This window comes from Vigna radiata, chromosome 2 (genome assembly GCF_000741045.1).
Source record: "Vigna radiata var. radiata cultivar VC1973A chromosome 2, Vradiata_ver6, whole genome shotgun sequence".
Lineage (NCBI taxonomy): Eukaryota > Viridiplantae > Streptophyta > Magnoliopsida > Fabales > Fabaceae > Vigna > Vigna radiata.
Genome location: NC_028352.1, coordinates 10,626,987 through 10,641,974, shown reverse-complemented (window position 1 = coordinate 10,641,974; position 14,988 = coordinate 10,626,987). Strand labels below are relative to the sequence as shown.

The 14,988-nt window shown below is 30.9% G+C and overlaps 1 protein-coding gene across 1 annotated transcript; it reads right to left on the bottom strand.

Annotated features, from left to right (window-relative positions):
• Positions 1-2,190: 2,190 nt before the first annotated feature.
• Positions 2,191-3,123, bottom strand: LOC106780243. The gene has a single exon (XM_014668507.1). The coding sequence runs from the start codon at positions 3,121-3,123 to the stop codon at positions 2,191-2,193; it is 933 nt and encodes a 310-aa protein (XP_014523993.1).
• Between the last annotated feature and the right edge of the window lie 11,865 nt (positions 3,124-14,988).

Here is a 14,988-nt window from a genome sequence, read left to right as displayed (position 1 = left end):
GTGAAAGACAACTTGTGCAATGACAAAGAAAAACCTTTGTATCCAAAATGCACTAAGTATACTCGGTTGTTGGAAAAACAATCATGATTGTTGGGAGATGAGTTGCGACTATTAAGTACCCTTCGGAATTCTATCAATATGTGTCCCATTTATGGAGAGGACCACATTACTTGCCCTTAAAAGTCAAAGATTGTTCACTTGCTTTCTTTTTATTTTAGGTATGGCCTCATCTTCTAATTCTAGCGATTCGGTCAATAGGGCCCTTTCAAAGCAATTAAGGGTGTCCTTGACCAAGTCATCTAGTAGTGATGAAGCTTCATCGGGGGAGGACGTCAATACGGATTTCCCTCTTCGCGAAGGCTATAATTGGGTTGACTAAAGTGTGAGATAGTATTTTTCTAGGTATAAGTGGGCTTCCTTAGTTTGTAGTTTTGTTAGGGCTTACAACATCCTATATAAGGGTGTCGTAGATGATGTTGTGCCTATAAACCAAATAAGTCTAGTGGATAACGCATGTCATGGCAGGAAGGATATCTTGAGGAGTTTTTTTATATGTACTCAACCTTGATAACCAACCTTCATGTTCGGCTTCCTTTTGATGATCTTACAACAAGAGTATTATAAGTGTTAAATGTTGTTTCTACTTAGTTTCTTTGTAATAGTTAGGTGGCCTTGTAGACATTTTAGGTTATTTGTTACCAGCTACAACTGAAGAAGCCCTTTCCTCAAGTGTTCCTACACCATTACAGTACTCGTCGAAAAGAGTCGGTGGGTTGGTTGTCCTTATTCGACCAAACCAAGGCTTGTTGTAAATTTGTTTAGGCGTTAATATTTTGTTGAAATTGACAGTACCAAAATTCTTTTTTACTAGACTCAACACCCTCTCCATTATGATGAGTGATCGAGGTCTATGATGAAATCCGAGGATAATAAAATATTAATTGTTTTAGACAAACTCTCTTGAAGGCTCTCAACTTGAAAGATTGTTGCCATATTGATATTCGATCATCCTGAGACGAATTTGTATGATATGTGCTTCATTTGTGTTTTTTATTGAACTAATACTTAACTTGGTTGGAGTTTTCTTTTGATTATGCAAGGGTGATGTCTACTTTCAAGAAGATTTTGGAGTAAAAAAGTCATTTTCAGATCTTGAGTGCATATTTTGATTAATGGAAAAGGAGGAGATAACTCTAATGTTATTGATCTTGATAAAGGTCAATCTTAGAGTCATGTCACTAACTCTTGTTGAAAATAACAAAAAAAGAAATAAATATGTCCATACAAATATATCCACTCTTCATTCTTTTCTTAAATATAAGCTCATTAAGAATTATATCTAATTTATGACTTTAGAGCTTAAAACGCAAAAAATAATAAAAATGAATATAACCAAATTTTATACCATTAATTATAGAATATAAAATTACCAAATTATAAATTTACATAATTATAAAATCATATAATTACATAATTATAAAATTATACAATTATAAAATTTTAAAATAATAAAACATCACTATAAAACTTTAAAATGATAAAACATCAATTATAAAATTTTAAAATAATTTATGACAACTCATTAAAATGTCTAAACAAGATAATTGTTAACCACTTAACTATCAATCACATCATTCTATTAAAAAACTTTAAATATATTAAGTAGTCAATACACAATAAAAATTTATTAAGAATTCAATTAAAATTTTTTGAAATTTATCATATACTTAAGACTTAATTAAGCCTAAAATAAAATATTATAATGAATATATAATGTAAAAATAAAAATATAATATTTAAATAATTATTACTATTTCATAATTCTGATTATTTTATTTAAAAGATAATAGTAAAAAGTATACATATCATCAATCCCATTCATCTCCAAGTTAGTGAAAATAAATATTTTTGTGATGCCTGTAAAATCCTTTAATCAAATGTGTGAGAAAATATTCCAAACAAATCATAAGAATTTGAGGAAAAAATATGAAAGAGTGGGGACTCATTTCATATGAATTATTTACAGCAAGTAAATCATGAAGCAGAATGGAAAAAGCTAATTGCAAAAGCTCCACCGTTTAAACAAAGGCCTTAAAAATGTCAAAAGTGAAATTGCTCCTGCTTGAAAGAAAAGCAAGTGCATGTGAAAATCGCTTCTAGAAGTCCCAAAATAGCTTGGGAAACGTGCTTCTACAGAAAAATAAAGCACTCCATCGAAACGTGCGGGTTCTCGAGGCACTCTTCCTGCGATACGGCGTCGTTTTTCTCCCCAACTTCTTCACTCTCACTTTTCTTTTCCTCGTTCTCTTTCCCTACCGCAATCTCCGGCGCAGTCTCTTTCTTCTCAGCCATACTCGGTGGCGCAGTCTCTTTCTTCTCAGCCAAACTCGGTGGCGCAACCTCTTTCCGACTACCGCCTGCATTCACCTTCCCCGTCATAGCACGTGCCGGCGACCTTGACCTCCGACCTGAACCTTCTCCGGAGTCCCGCCGGATGGCAGCGGCGCCGGTATTTCGCCTCCGATTTGCCGCCGTGACGGGCTCCCTCGTTTCCCTTCCCCGAATTGGCCTGGAACCACCTTTGATTTTCTTCTCCGGCGACGGCTCCGACTTCCTCGCCGGAGACTTGAGTCTACGGTTTCTCCCGCCGGCGAAGTTCCCATCTGGGGCGTGGGGTCTCTTTCTGGACGGAGACCGATCCCACTTGTGGACTTTGCTGGTTGCTTCGTCGTCTTCTCTTAACTCGGTGACCGTTGTAGTGGTAACGGTAGCCGTGGTGGTGGTGGTGGCGGCGGAGAAGCTCTCGCTCACACTGCATGTTTCTGAGAGTTGAGAGACAGGCTCGGAATGTTCTTCGATGGGGAGATTGGTTTCGAAAATGGGAAGTGGGTTTTGATGGAGAGGCATAAGGGTTTTAGTTTCTAGCGTCAAAATTGAACCTTGGGGTGGTTTGGGAATTGGGGTCTCTGACAGAACCTCTTTCACAGACTCCTCTTCAAACGGTGGTGGTGGTGGCAGCGGCGGCGAGTGCTGCTGTGGAGGTGGTGGTTCATGATGGTGGTTTTTGTGAGTAGTTTGCGTGTTTTGGGTTTGGTTTTTGGGTGTGGACAAACAGCAACCCATTGGTTGGAATGTGAAGAGGTTGAATTTAGAGTGTGGGGGTGAAGCAGCGAAAAGAAGAGAGTAGTTGCATGAGATTGGAGTTCGGTTTGAAAATGTGGACAGAGCACAGCAGACAAAAGTCCAACGGCTATTGAAATGTTTGAGGAGGGAATGTGGTTTGGAGTAAGTGTGACATTAATGTTTCTTCTTTAAATGGTATTGTTTTTTTAAATCTCAAATAATTAATGTTTTTTAAAATTTAGTTTTTATTTTAAAATATTTAATGCAATTATATTATTATTATTATTATTATTATTATTATTATTATTATTATTATTAAAGTTAAAGAAGTGTCATGTTAGAAGTTTTTAACTTTTTTATTTTTTAACTTTTTTATTTTTATTTTATTTAAAAAATATGACGTATCAAATTTACATATGATAATGACAATATAAGATCCCACTGATATATTATTCTTATGGTAAATGTCATGCTCGTAGTTTAATTTTCTCTAAATTTAATTTTAATTTTTTTAATTTTAATAATTTTGTTTCTCTCTAAATTAAAATTTAATTTAATTTTTTATGTATATAAATATTTTTATTAAAATTGATATTTTTATGAAGTATTTTTAATATTATTAAGTTTATTTAAATTTATATTTTATATTAAATTTTGTTTAAAAATTGTTTTAAGGATATTAATAAAAAGCAATGTTGATTGAAAAGAAAATTAAAATTAATTTCAACTAATAAATATGTTAAATTTGTTGTTTAGTTATATTTCTTAAATAAAATAAATTTATCAATTTTATTTTCATGATTTCTTTATATACATGTAGTTGATCATGAGTTAGTGATTGAAACAGAGATTAATGAAGATTTCTCCTATTTTTTTAGAGAATCTTATTATGTTCCCTCAATTTAAAGAGATTAAACAATTTTTACAAACTTTAAAAATATGATCAGGATATATTATTAAAACCAAGATCAATAAAAAATTTGAGGAAAAGTCCAAACCATACATGTGACAAAAGAAACTACACATGCATCGAAGAATGTGAAACTAGAGAAAAGAATAAAAAGTTTACTTACTCTATTTGAGAAACCGATCGGTTAAATTTGAAGATTTCACTGCGAGGATCACATAAGCAGTCTCCTATCTTCAAAGAGATGAACAGAGTGTAAAAACCCTTAGAGAGAAGATAGAGGACTACAGAAAAGTGGTTTCTAGAGAGATTATGTGTTTTAAAATAATGAAAATCGTTTATAACAATTTTTTTTATATTAAAACCTTTTAATATTAAAGTAATAGAGTTTCATTATTTTTAACTCACTGCCACTTCTAAGATAATTTTTTGAATCTTCACACTATACATATGATGTTAAGCAGTCAAATTTTTCAAATAAAAATAAAGGATTTTTTTAAAGAGAAAGAGACAAAAAATAAAGAGACAGTTGAAAAAAAAAAACAGAGATTAGAAACAAATCTAATGTTAAAACGCCAGAGATAGACTCTAAATCTTGAGTTAATGGATCGGTTTGAAAGCAAAAGCAAGAATTTTTGAAAGAAAAACACAGAAAAACCAATGCATTATCTGAAAGAAAAGCTTACATCCCTTTCTAGACACCTCACAAAAGCAAATAAACCTTTTGATTTTTTTTATCTCCTCACTTTTGAAGTACCTCCTCCCTTACCAAAAGTATATATATATATATCTCTTTTTGAAGTATCTTCTTGCTTAGGCTTTGCTTATTTGGAGGAGATAATTTAAGAGAGAATAAATGAATGAATTTAAGGAAATTTGGAGATAAATTTTTAATTATTTATTTAAGTGAATTTGGAAGTAAGTGAAAATGAATTTGGAAGTAAGGTTTGTGAGAATTAATGTAGGATTTGATTAATGTAAAAGATAAAAGAATTATTTAATTGATAAAAATTAAAAATTACCAAAATATCTCTAATTATTAAAATAATATAAAATGATAATTGTTAATACTACATTTAATTGTAAAAATATTTATAAAAAATAAAATATTAACATTAATTATTATTATTATTATTTATGAGAATCCATTTCAATTAAATACATTATATGGTAAAATTGAAATTTATGACAATTTTTTGCAAATCTGCACAAAGAATGAAAGATTAAAAATTTCTTCATCTCACAAATCCAGTCTTTCATCGCGGACAAATCTATAAAAATAATCATAAAATTCATCGTCACAAATGATCAACAATAATAAATCACTTTAAAGTGAACACGGTATTAATGTCATGTGTCAGAAGCATATGTTGTTAAATGTTAAATTAAGATTAAAAGAGAGAAAATATATTTTGAAGAGGATTAAAGGAATTCTATCATGAATGTCTATTTATAATTAAAACTGATACGAAGATTAAAATATTACATTAGATACCTAGGTGTAGAACTATATAAGAATAATGCAAGTGTCAGTTGTAAGAATTTAAAGTGTGTTATAATTTTTTTCTTTTAGTTAATATTTGTGTATTTTGTATTTTGTGTTTTGGTTGTCTTGAAAATTTTGTTTTTTGTGATGACTTAGAATGTATTATTCATAAAATATTGTTTCTATTCATCTAAACAAGTGATTTTTACGGCTTATTGTTTACGTTACATAAATAAAAATTGTAATAAATAAAAATACCTCTACTTATAAACATATTATAAATAAAAATTATAATAAAAAAATTGTATTTTAATTTTGTGATTAATAGCTTATGCTTATTTTTGCTGAAAGGGATGGGGACCACGCCTTTGTGATAAATAGTTCATACTGCCATTTAATTTCATTTAAAATTATTGATAATTTATTTCAAAAACATTAAAATAGTTTCTTGGGGTTTTTTTTATATATATATTTAACTTGTAATTATTTGAAAATAAGAAAATGAGCCTTATGATGTAGGACACTTTTGTGTTTTGTGATGATACTAAAAACAAGTCTTTGATACCTTCCTTATCCTATATGGTAGTGAAGGGAAGCTAGAGAAATGATGTTGAAGTTTGTTTGTTTTCATTCATTTTTCCCTAAAAGTTTAGTTCTCAAATGTGTAAAAACAACCTTTTAATTTACATGTGACTTGTCCACATCCAAACAAAACCCTACAAAATACAAAAGCATCTTATACAATAACACCAATGCTACACTCCAATCAACTTATCCCCTATTTGTTCTTTTTTTTGTCACTTGCATTCAATTTCTTAATGTGTGTTTGAATTACAAATTCAGAATGTTCAAATAGAGATTTATGTTTCTTCATAAGAGAAACTCTTTATCTTATTGAAAATATTGAAATTAAGTTATGTTTTAAAATAGATTTGTTATTTATGGAGAAGAATATTAAGTCTTTGTTTGTTTACTTATGTCGAAGAGGAAAAAATGTTTGTTTTTATTAATTTGAATGGAAATGGAAGTGTGAAATTGAAGGGAAGAAGAACAACAAGACACTCACACAAGTAAATATAAGAGTTAAGAATGACGTAAAAAGAATTACATTATGAAACGTATTTGATATATTAAAATATTTATTTATGTATTAAAGTTTCATAAATAAATTCCTATTTTATCATTAAAATTTAAAAATTAAAAATATATTTAACCTCATCGTGATTAAAGCTCATGGACCATCGCGCAAAACTCATTGTCTTTAAATCCCCTATTCTCGTGTTTTCTTCCTGCACCTCCATTTTACTAACTGCTTTCTCACACTAGCAAAAAATATTGGAATTTCCTTTTCTGTCCTTGTCGCTGCACCATAGCTGCTACACCTCCGCTCGACACGATAGAAGAAAAACAAAGAAAGAGAGAGAAAGAGCTTTTTTTAAAAAAAAAAAAAAAAACTCTTTTCTAAACATATATTCTGGAAATTTCAGAAAGCCTGTTCCATAAGATTTGTAGAACAAGTAATCAAGGGAGCAACTTTACAAAGAGGAAAATGATCATTTTGAAATTAAGGGGATGCAGTGAGAAATTATTGGGGGTGCATTAAGGAAAGGCCCGTAGTTTTTGACACTGACCCATCTTATTGCATTATTATTCTTAAAACACTACTCATTGTTTTCTGTGTTGTTTCAGGTTGTATGGTTACTAGATCAATGATTATATGTAACATGAAATTTAAGGGATGGATATTAAACAATATTCTAGATTATAACAATAAAATTTTGAAAAGAATTCTATTAAAGTAAAAGTTTTGTAATATCTTTGTAAAGTTAAAAAAGAAAAAAGAATATATAAAATAAGGACTATAGTAAGATGGCTCTTGCATTAAAAATATAAATAATCTCGAATGCAACAATCATAATAAGATTTATAAATTTATATCTTAAGTTTAATTCAAATATACTAATGTGACATGAAATTTAAGAGTCTGAACTATAAAATAATATGTGTGAATAAAAAATTAGTAAAGTGTATGTTTTATAAAATAGAACTGATAAAAAGAAAGTATTATTTTCAATATTTGTGATCACTAGTTTGGCATCAACCAAAGCTTGTAAAAGAAAGTATTATTTTCAAGAAAATTAATCGTATCTTACATATTATTGTTGGAATGTGGATTTTTTTTTTAACATTTTCCATTTGTCTACTTTAATCATAGCTCTACAAATTTTAGCCACCATATACACATCTGAATTTTTTTTTTATTAAAACAATAGGAAACCTCCAAAATGGCTGCCATATTTGTTTTTATAAAAAAAAATCATATAATAATAAATGATTGGTGTGCAGTTTGACTCCGACCACATATTTATATTTGGTATGAATTTTATAAAAAATTAAACATTTGAATGTCATGAAATCATAAAACATATTTAATATTCGTGGTATGCAACAATTAGGTTTTATATTTCTTTTTTGAGGAAAAAGTGCTTGGGAAAATGGTTATTTTCATACATCAATAAAAAATAATTCTTAACAATTTTTCCTGTTAATTGTTTTCAAATGGTTCCACAACTTTTTCGTATTATTTGTCATCAAATTATTTAAATATAAAATAATTGTAATTGAAATTTATTGTACATATAATCAATCATTGAAATAATTTAACATTTGTCTTTATTCCAATAGTAAATGTAGTGAGATGATTTAGTATAATTCTTTAGATGAGAACTGTATTAAACACACATTGATACCGTTGACCCAAGTCAAAGTTTTTGTTTGGAGTATATAAGATTATATCATGTTCTTCTTTGTCAGCAATTTTTGTCTTTGTTAGGTTCCAATTTGATTCCTCTATTGAAACACACAAACCCCACCTTTTATTCAATCTTTCAATAATGTAATGTAACATTATCAACAAAAAAACTATTGTTATTTGCATCATTTTCATTCATCATATACTTACTATAAAATGTAGGGTGTAAATGGGATAGGTTTATATCAGTCAGTCCAATTAAAAAAAATTAAATTAATTAAGTTAATCTAATATTTGATTGAATTGGTCATATATCTTAATTTTGTTCAGAGAAAAAATAATTTCAAAATATACTTTTGCCATATTTTTAGATTTTTATTTTTTTAAAAAAATACAATATAAAGTACATAAATATACTATTTCTACATAACTCGGTATACTAAAAAAAAATTTATTTAATTCTCAATTTTTTTCCTTATAAATATTATATGCGTGTGTGTGAGGAAAAACATTTATTATGATTAGTTATTTAATAATATTAATATTGATATTATTTAATAATTTTAATGGAGATAAATGAGTTTCCTATTTAACATGTAGAGATTTATCATCAACTAATAAAGTATTAGGTTAATAACTTATGGAAAAATTTCAAGTCAATATGTAAACGATTAATTAATAAACAATATAAGAAAATGGTAAAATTAAATTAATCCATCAAACATTGGCAAACTTCATTCATTCCGTCATCAATCAGCATCTACTTTGACAGATTCAATTTCAATTTTGGAGTCCAACTTAATCAACTTTTGTGTTATTCAATTCAATCCATTTTTTCAATGCCATTAATTATATTGTCATCGTCTCATTTAACACCTTTACTTTATACCTAATTTGGAGGCAAGTTTAAAATTAATTGCATGCTTCTATCACTCTTGACATTGTTTTGTGAAAATTGTGAATATTAAAACATATAATATAAATTTGAAAAGAAAAATATGTAATGAAAATTACAATGTATTAATAGTTAAGTGATGAAAGATATAATTATTTTTTTTCATAAAGTGTGTGACTTTAATGTATCACTTTTACGGTAAAGTGTGTGGTTTGTTTAAATATAAGTAAGACTCGTGAATAAAATATTATAAATTGGTGGAAAGAATTTTGTTAAAGAATTTTGAGTCGTAAACTAATGCCACTTGTTCAAAATAATGGAATGATGATTGGAATCCAAAGGTAACACATTCTAAATAATTATTTCTTTAAATGGCGTAATTTTATTACCGTTATAATAAGCAATCATAAATTAAAATCTATATTTTATTATTATATTCTTGATGTCACTATGATCATTACACTCTCACGTCATGTCTTATTAGTGTCTTTATTCCCCATACTAAAAGTAATTATAATTTATATAAGATTAAAACCATTTAGGCGTCTCTATTTTTATAAGATATTCCCAATTTGATCTTCTTCTTTTAAATCTTCGCAATTGAATTTTTATAAGTGCTAATTTTAAACAAATTAGCTCCTGCCGTTAAAAATCGTTAATGGTGTTAAAATTGTGCAGAGGTGGGTAGATGACGTGGTTAAAATTCTCCTTTTGAGGTGTTAAAATTGTGCAGAGGTGTTCAAATTTTTCCCATTCTCCTCTGCACAATTTTAACACCTCTACATAATTTTAACACTTCAAAAGGAGAATTTTAACCACGTCATCTACTCACCTCTGCAAAATTTTAACACCGTTAACAATTTTTAACGACAGGGTCTAATTTGTTTCAAGTTAACACTTATAAGGACTCAATTGGGAAGGTTTAACAGAAGGAGGACGAATTGGGAATACCTTACGAAAATAGGGACGCCTAAATGATTTTAACCTTTATATAATTATATATTGGTGCGATCGGGACAATAAATTTAATGGAAATTCACTGTTAATTAAAATTTAAATAAAAAGTTAAAATTAAAGTAATATATATATATTTATATATATATATATATATATATATATATCCAATTACATAATGAGACATATATTTAAATTATTTTTTTCTTATATGGTATCATTTTCTTATATAGTATCATGAGTCTTTCTCTATTCAGATCTTGTCACTTTGCGTTTGATGTCGTGTATTTCTTTTCTTTTTCGCATTGTATCATGCTCGAAGACTCTCTTTTGTGTTGTGGCTGCTCTTAATCACCCTTAAGCCTTCTTTTGACCAACAACATGTTTTTGCACCCTCACTTTTTTCCTTCTCCAACTCTTGTGTCGCCCATCTTGTTTTAGCAGCCAGGAGCCACCCCTTCCTTCTCGCTCACATGTCATCCCCTGGTTTCAACAACCGCGTACTGCCACCTGCTAGCCTAATTGTTGCCTCTTCTTTCTATCATACACTCATGTTTACCGTTGATATCATGTCTTTAACCAACTTTGATCATGGCTCCTCATCATGAAGTAAACCTAAATTTCATCCAACACTCATGGTCACCAATATAAAAATAACATCCTTTTCATGTTGGACATGATGAAGAACCATTATGTTATGTAAGCTTGACTTTTTGAAACTAATGTTAGGGTTGCCATAGTTTTTCATCATATCATTCTTCAACCTGCGAAGGAACGTCTTGTCAGAATCCTCACTAATTTGTATTTTCCATTTTATTTCTATTTATTGTTTTTATTTGCTTCTCTAATACGCTATATATAAAGGTACTCTTTTACTTTCCAAATACATAAAGTACATTTCTATATTCACATAATAACATTGTGTAGAAAATTCTTTCTCGTTCCTCTACTCTCCTAATTTACTTTTGTTGCTTTTGTCGTCTCTGTAAGACTCTTCTTGTCTCTTCTTGCTTGCTTATCATGATGCACACAATCTCACACACCGATCACTCCTTTCATAGACATGATCCTTCAAGAGCATCCTTTGTCGCTCTTCCATGATGGTATCAGAGCTCTTTCTTTGAAGAGCTCTGTTGTGCCTCTAACCCTATTTTCTTTTCCTCTTTTTCTTTTCCTTTCTCTCTTCTTTATTTTCTTTGTTCCTTTTTTCTTCTCTTTGCCTATTCTTTTACAGGATATTCCACGATGATGGAGGAACATAATCATTCTTCCAGTCTCTTGTATCTCCATCCAAGCGAAAGCCCTGTAATTTCCCTTGTTTTCCCTCTCTTAGAATCCAATAATTACCATGCTTTGAGCAAATCAATGTATACAACCTTGAGCACCAAGAACAAGGTTCAGTTTATTGATGGTACTACTACTCTGCCCCAAAAGGAAGTCGATTCTTATCATGCATGGACAAGATGCAACAACATGGTGGTCTCCTGGCTTGTGCATTCTGTATCTCTGGACATACACTGCAGCATCCTTTGGATGGACAACACCCAGGCCATTTGGGACGACCTAAAATCAAGATTCTTCCAAGGAGATCTCCTATGCATTTCTGAGTTACAAAATGAAGTTGCCACTCTAAAACAAGGGGAAAGAACTGTGACAAAGTATTTTACCAAGATATTTATAATATGGGATGAGCTCGACAACTATCATGTTTCCTCTTCTCTCACTCACTTAAGCTCATATGAAAAAACTACTATTGTAACCATTAATTTACCTAATGACATGCAAATCACCGCCACACATAAAGGCATTGTTAAAATCAGTGAACATATTATTCTCAAAGATGTTCTATTTATTCCAGATTTTTGTTATAACCTCATCTTTGTCTCTAAGATGGTTGCACATAGTAATATATGTGTTAGTTTCACTAATATAAAATGTTTTATTCAGGATTTGACAACAAACAACAAGATTGATTCAATTGAGATCAATGGAGGGTTGTACATCTTTCGTGGATCCACCAACATTACACAAAATTTGACTCACTTTGTGGATAAGCACACTCCTGTTAAATCTGATTGTAAAAACATTTGGCACAATCGGCTAGGTCATTTGTCTGATAAAAGATTAGAAATTTTGAGACAAAAGTATAGTTACATTAGTTTCAGAACTGAAAATTGCAATGCTTGCCACACATGCTAAACAAAGACGCCTTCCTTTTTCTCCTAGTATTACTCATATCTCTCATGTTTTTTATCTTATACATATTGATATTTGGGGACCATGCTCTAATCCCTCCTTGCATTCTCATAGATACTTTTTAACCATTGTTGACGATTATACTAGATATACCTGGATACATTTGATGAAACATAAATCTGAAACTCGCCAACAAAATATTCATTTTATTGCATATGTTAAAAATATGTTTAAAACTAGCATCATGATCATTAGGTTTGATAACGACAAAGAATTTGCTATGACAAATTATTTTAATAATAAAGGTATAGTTCATCAAACATCTTGCATTGAAACCCCTCAACAAAATGGTATAGTTGAAAGGAAACACTAACATCTTCTTAATGTAACTAGAGCCTTGCTTTTTCATTCTAAAATCTCTACTCAATTTTGGACATATGCCCTCAATTATGCTACTCTTTTAATTAACATAATGCCTACTCCTTTTCTCAATAATAGTTCACCATATGACAAATTATATCAAAATGATTTTGACATTTCCAGGTTAAGAGTCTTTGGCTGCCTCTGCTATGTTAGCACTCTTCATTCCAATAGAGAAAAGCTTGATCCTCATGCCAAGTCCAGCCTCTTTCTTGGATTACATCCTATTACTAAAGGTTACGTTACATATGACCTTGACAGCCATGATATTAAAGTTTTTAGAAATGTTGTTTTCCTTGAAACTGAATTTCCCGCCATTGCATCTCCCCCTATACAAGATCAGTGTGTTTCAATACCTTTATTTGCTAATCCCTTTATGTATAATGATGATCACAATCATATTATTGTCCCATTGACAATGTCACCATAAATGATGAACATACTCAGGACCCTGCAGAAAATGAAAATCATGAAAATGACTCTCCTAGACGATCTACTAGAGTTAGAAAACCACCAACCTATCTAAAAGATTTTCAAATCTCTTTTTATAGTACCACTAAAATAAAATACCCAATTAGTAATGTCCTATCTTTTGCCAAATTATCAACTGCATATAATGCTTTCATTTTCTCTTTAAATAGTGTTACTGATCCACAAGGTTACAAAGAGGTCATACAACATGATCACTAGCAGCATGCTATGAAAGAAGAAATCATGGCTCTAGAACACAATAATACGTGGACCATCACCAGTCTCCCTTCCAATAAAAAGGCCATAGGCTTCAAATGGGTATACAAAACAAAGCACAAGGCTGATGGGACCGTAGACAGATTCAAGGCTCGTCTTGTTGCCAAGGGCTACAATCAAATGAAGGGCATTGATTATTTTGATACATTCTCTCCTGTTGTTAAACTGACTAGTGTTCGTTTCATACTATGTTTAGCTTCAGCTAAAAATTGGCACATCCAACAATTGGATGTCAGTAATGCTTTTTTACATGGTGACTTAAATGTAGAGGTTTACATGCAAATACCACCAAGGGTCCTTGCAACAAGTAAAAATCAGGTTTGCCTCCTTCATAAATCTCATTATGGTTTGAAACAAACTAGTAGGCAGTGGTATGACAAGTTATCATCTTTTCTTCTCTCAACACTTTCCACAAACATCTAGAGACCCCTCTCTTTTTGCAAAGCATACTGGGAATAACATTACTATAATGCTTGTTTTTGTTGATGATATAATACTCATTGGAAATTATATTCATGGTATTGATCAAATAACAAACATGCTTAATGACAATTTTAAAATAAAAAATCTTGGTAATTTGTCTTACTTTTTGGGCTTTGAAGTTGCTAGAAGCAGTGCACGAATCCTTTTAACCTAGAGGAAATACGTTATTGATCTTCTTACAGAAATAGGGATGCTTGATGTAGCTCCTGTCAGCACCCCTATGAATTTCTCCACCAAAGTCTCTTCTGATGGTGTTCCTCTTGATGACCTCGCTGCATTCAGAAAGCTAATAGGAAGACTTATCTACCTCACCAACACTCGTCCAGATATCACTTACGTTGTACATCGTCTCAGCCAATTTGTTGTTGCTCCTACCATGCTCCATCACCAAGCTGCCTTTCAAATCTTACGTTATATCAAACAAACTCCCAGCCATTTCTAACCACAAATAATAACCTTCAATTAAAAGCTTACAGTGATTCTGACTGGGCCGGCTGCCCTGACTCTTGCAAATCCACCATTGGCTACATTGTTTACTTAGGGGACTCGCCAATATCATGGAAATCAAAAAAGCAAAACACGGTCTCACAGCTCATCCGAAGTAGAATATTCCGTTCTTGCCCAAACCCTCTATGAGCTCCAATGGCTTAGCAATCTTATGAACGATCTCCATCTTCCCCTTCCACAACCTGCCACCATATATTGTGACAACATGTTTGCCATCTAAATTGCCTTCAACCAAGTATTCCATGAACGAACAAAGCACGTAGAGATTTACTGTCATCTCATTAGGGAAAAAGTCCAACAGGGCATTGTGAAGCTCCTCCCCATACACACTACTATACAACTTGCTGACATATTGACCAAGTCTCTTTCTCCTTCAACTTTTCATAACATCAATTCCAAGCTTGACACTCTTAACATGTACGCCGAGCTTGAGGGGGACTGTCAGAATCCTCCGTAATTTGTATTTTCCATTTTGTTTCTATTTTACTGTTTTTATTTGCTTCTCTGATACGCTATAT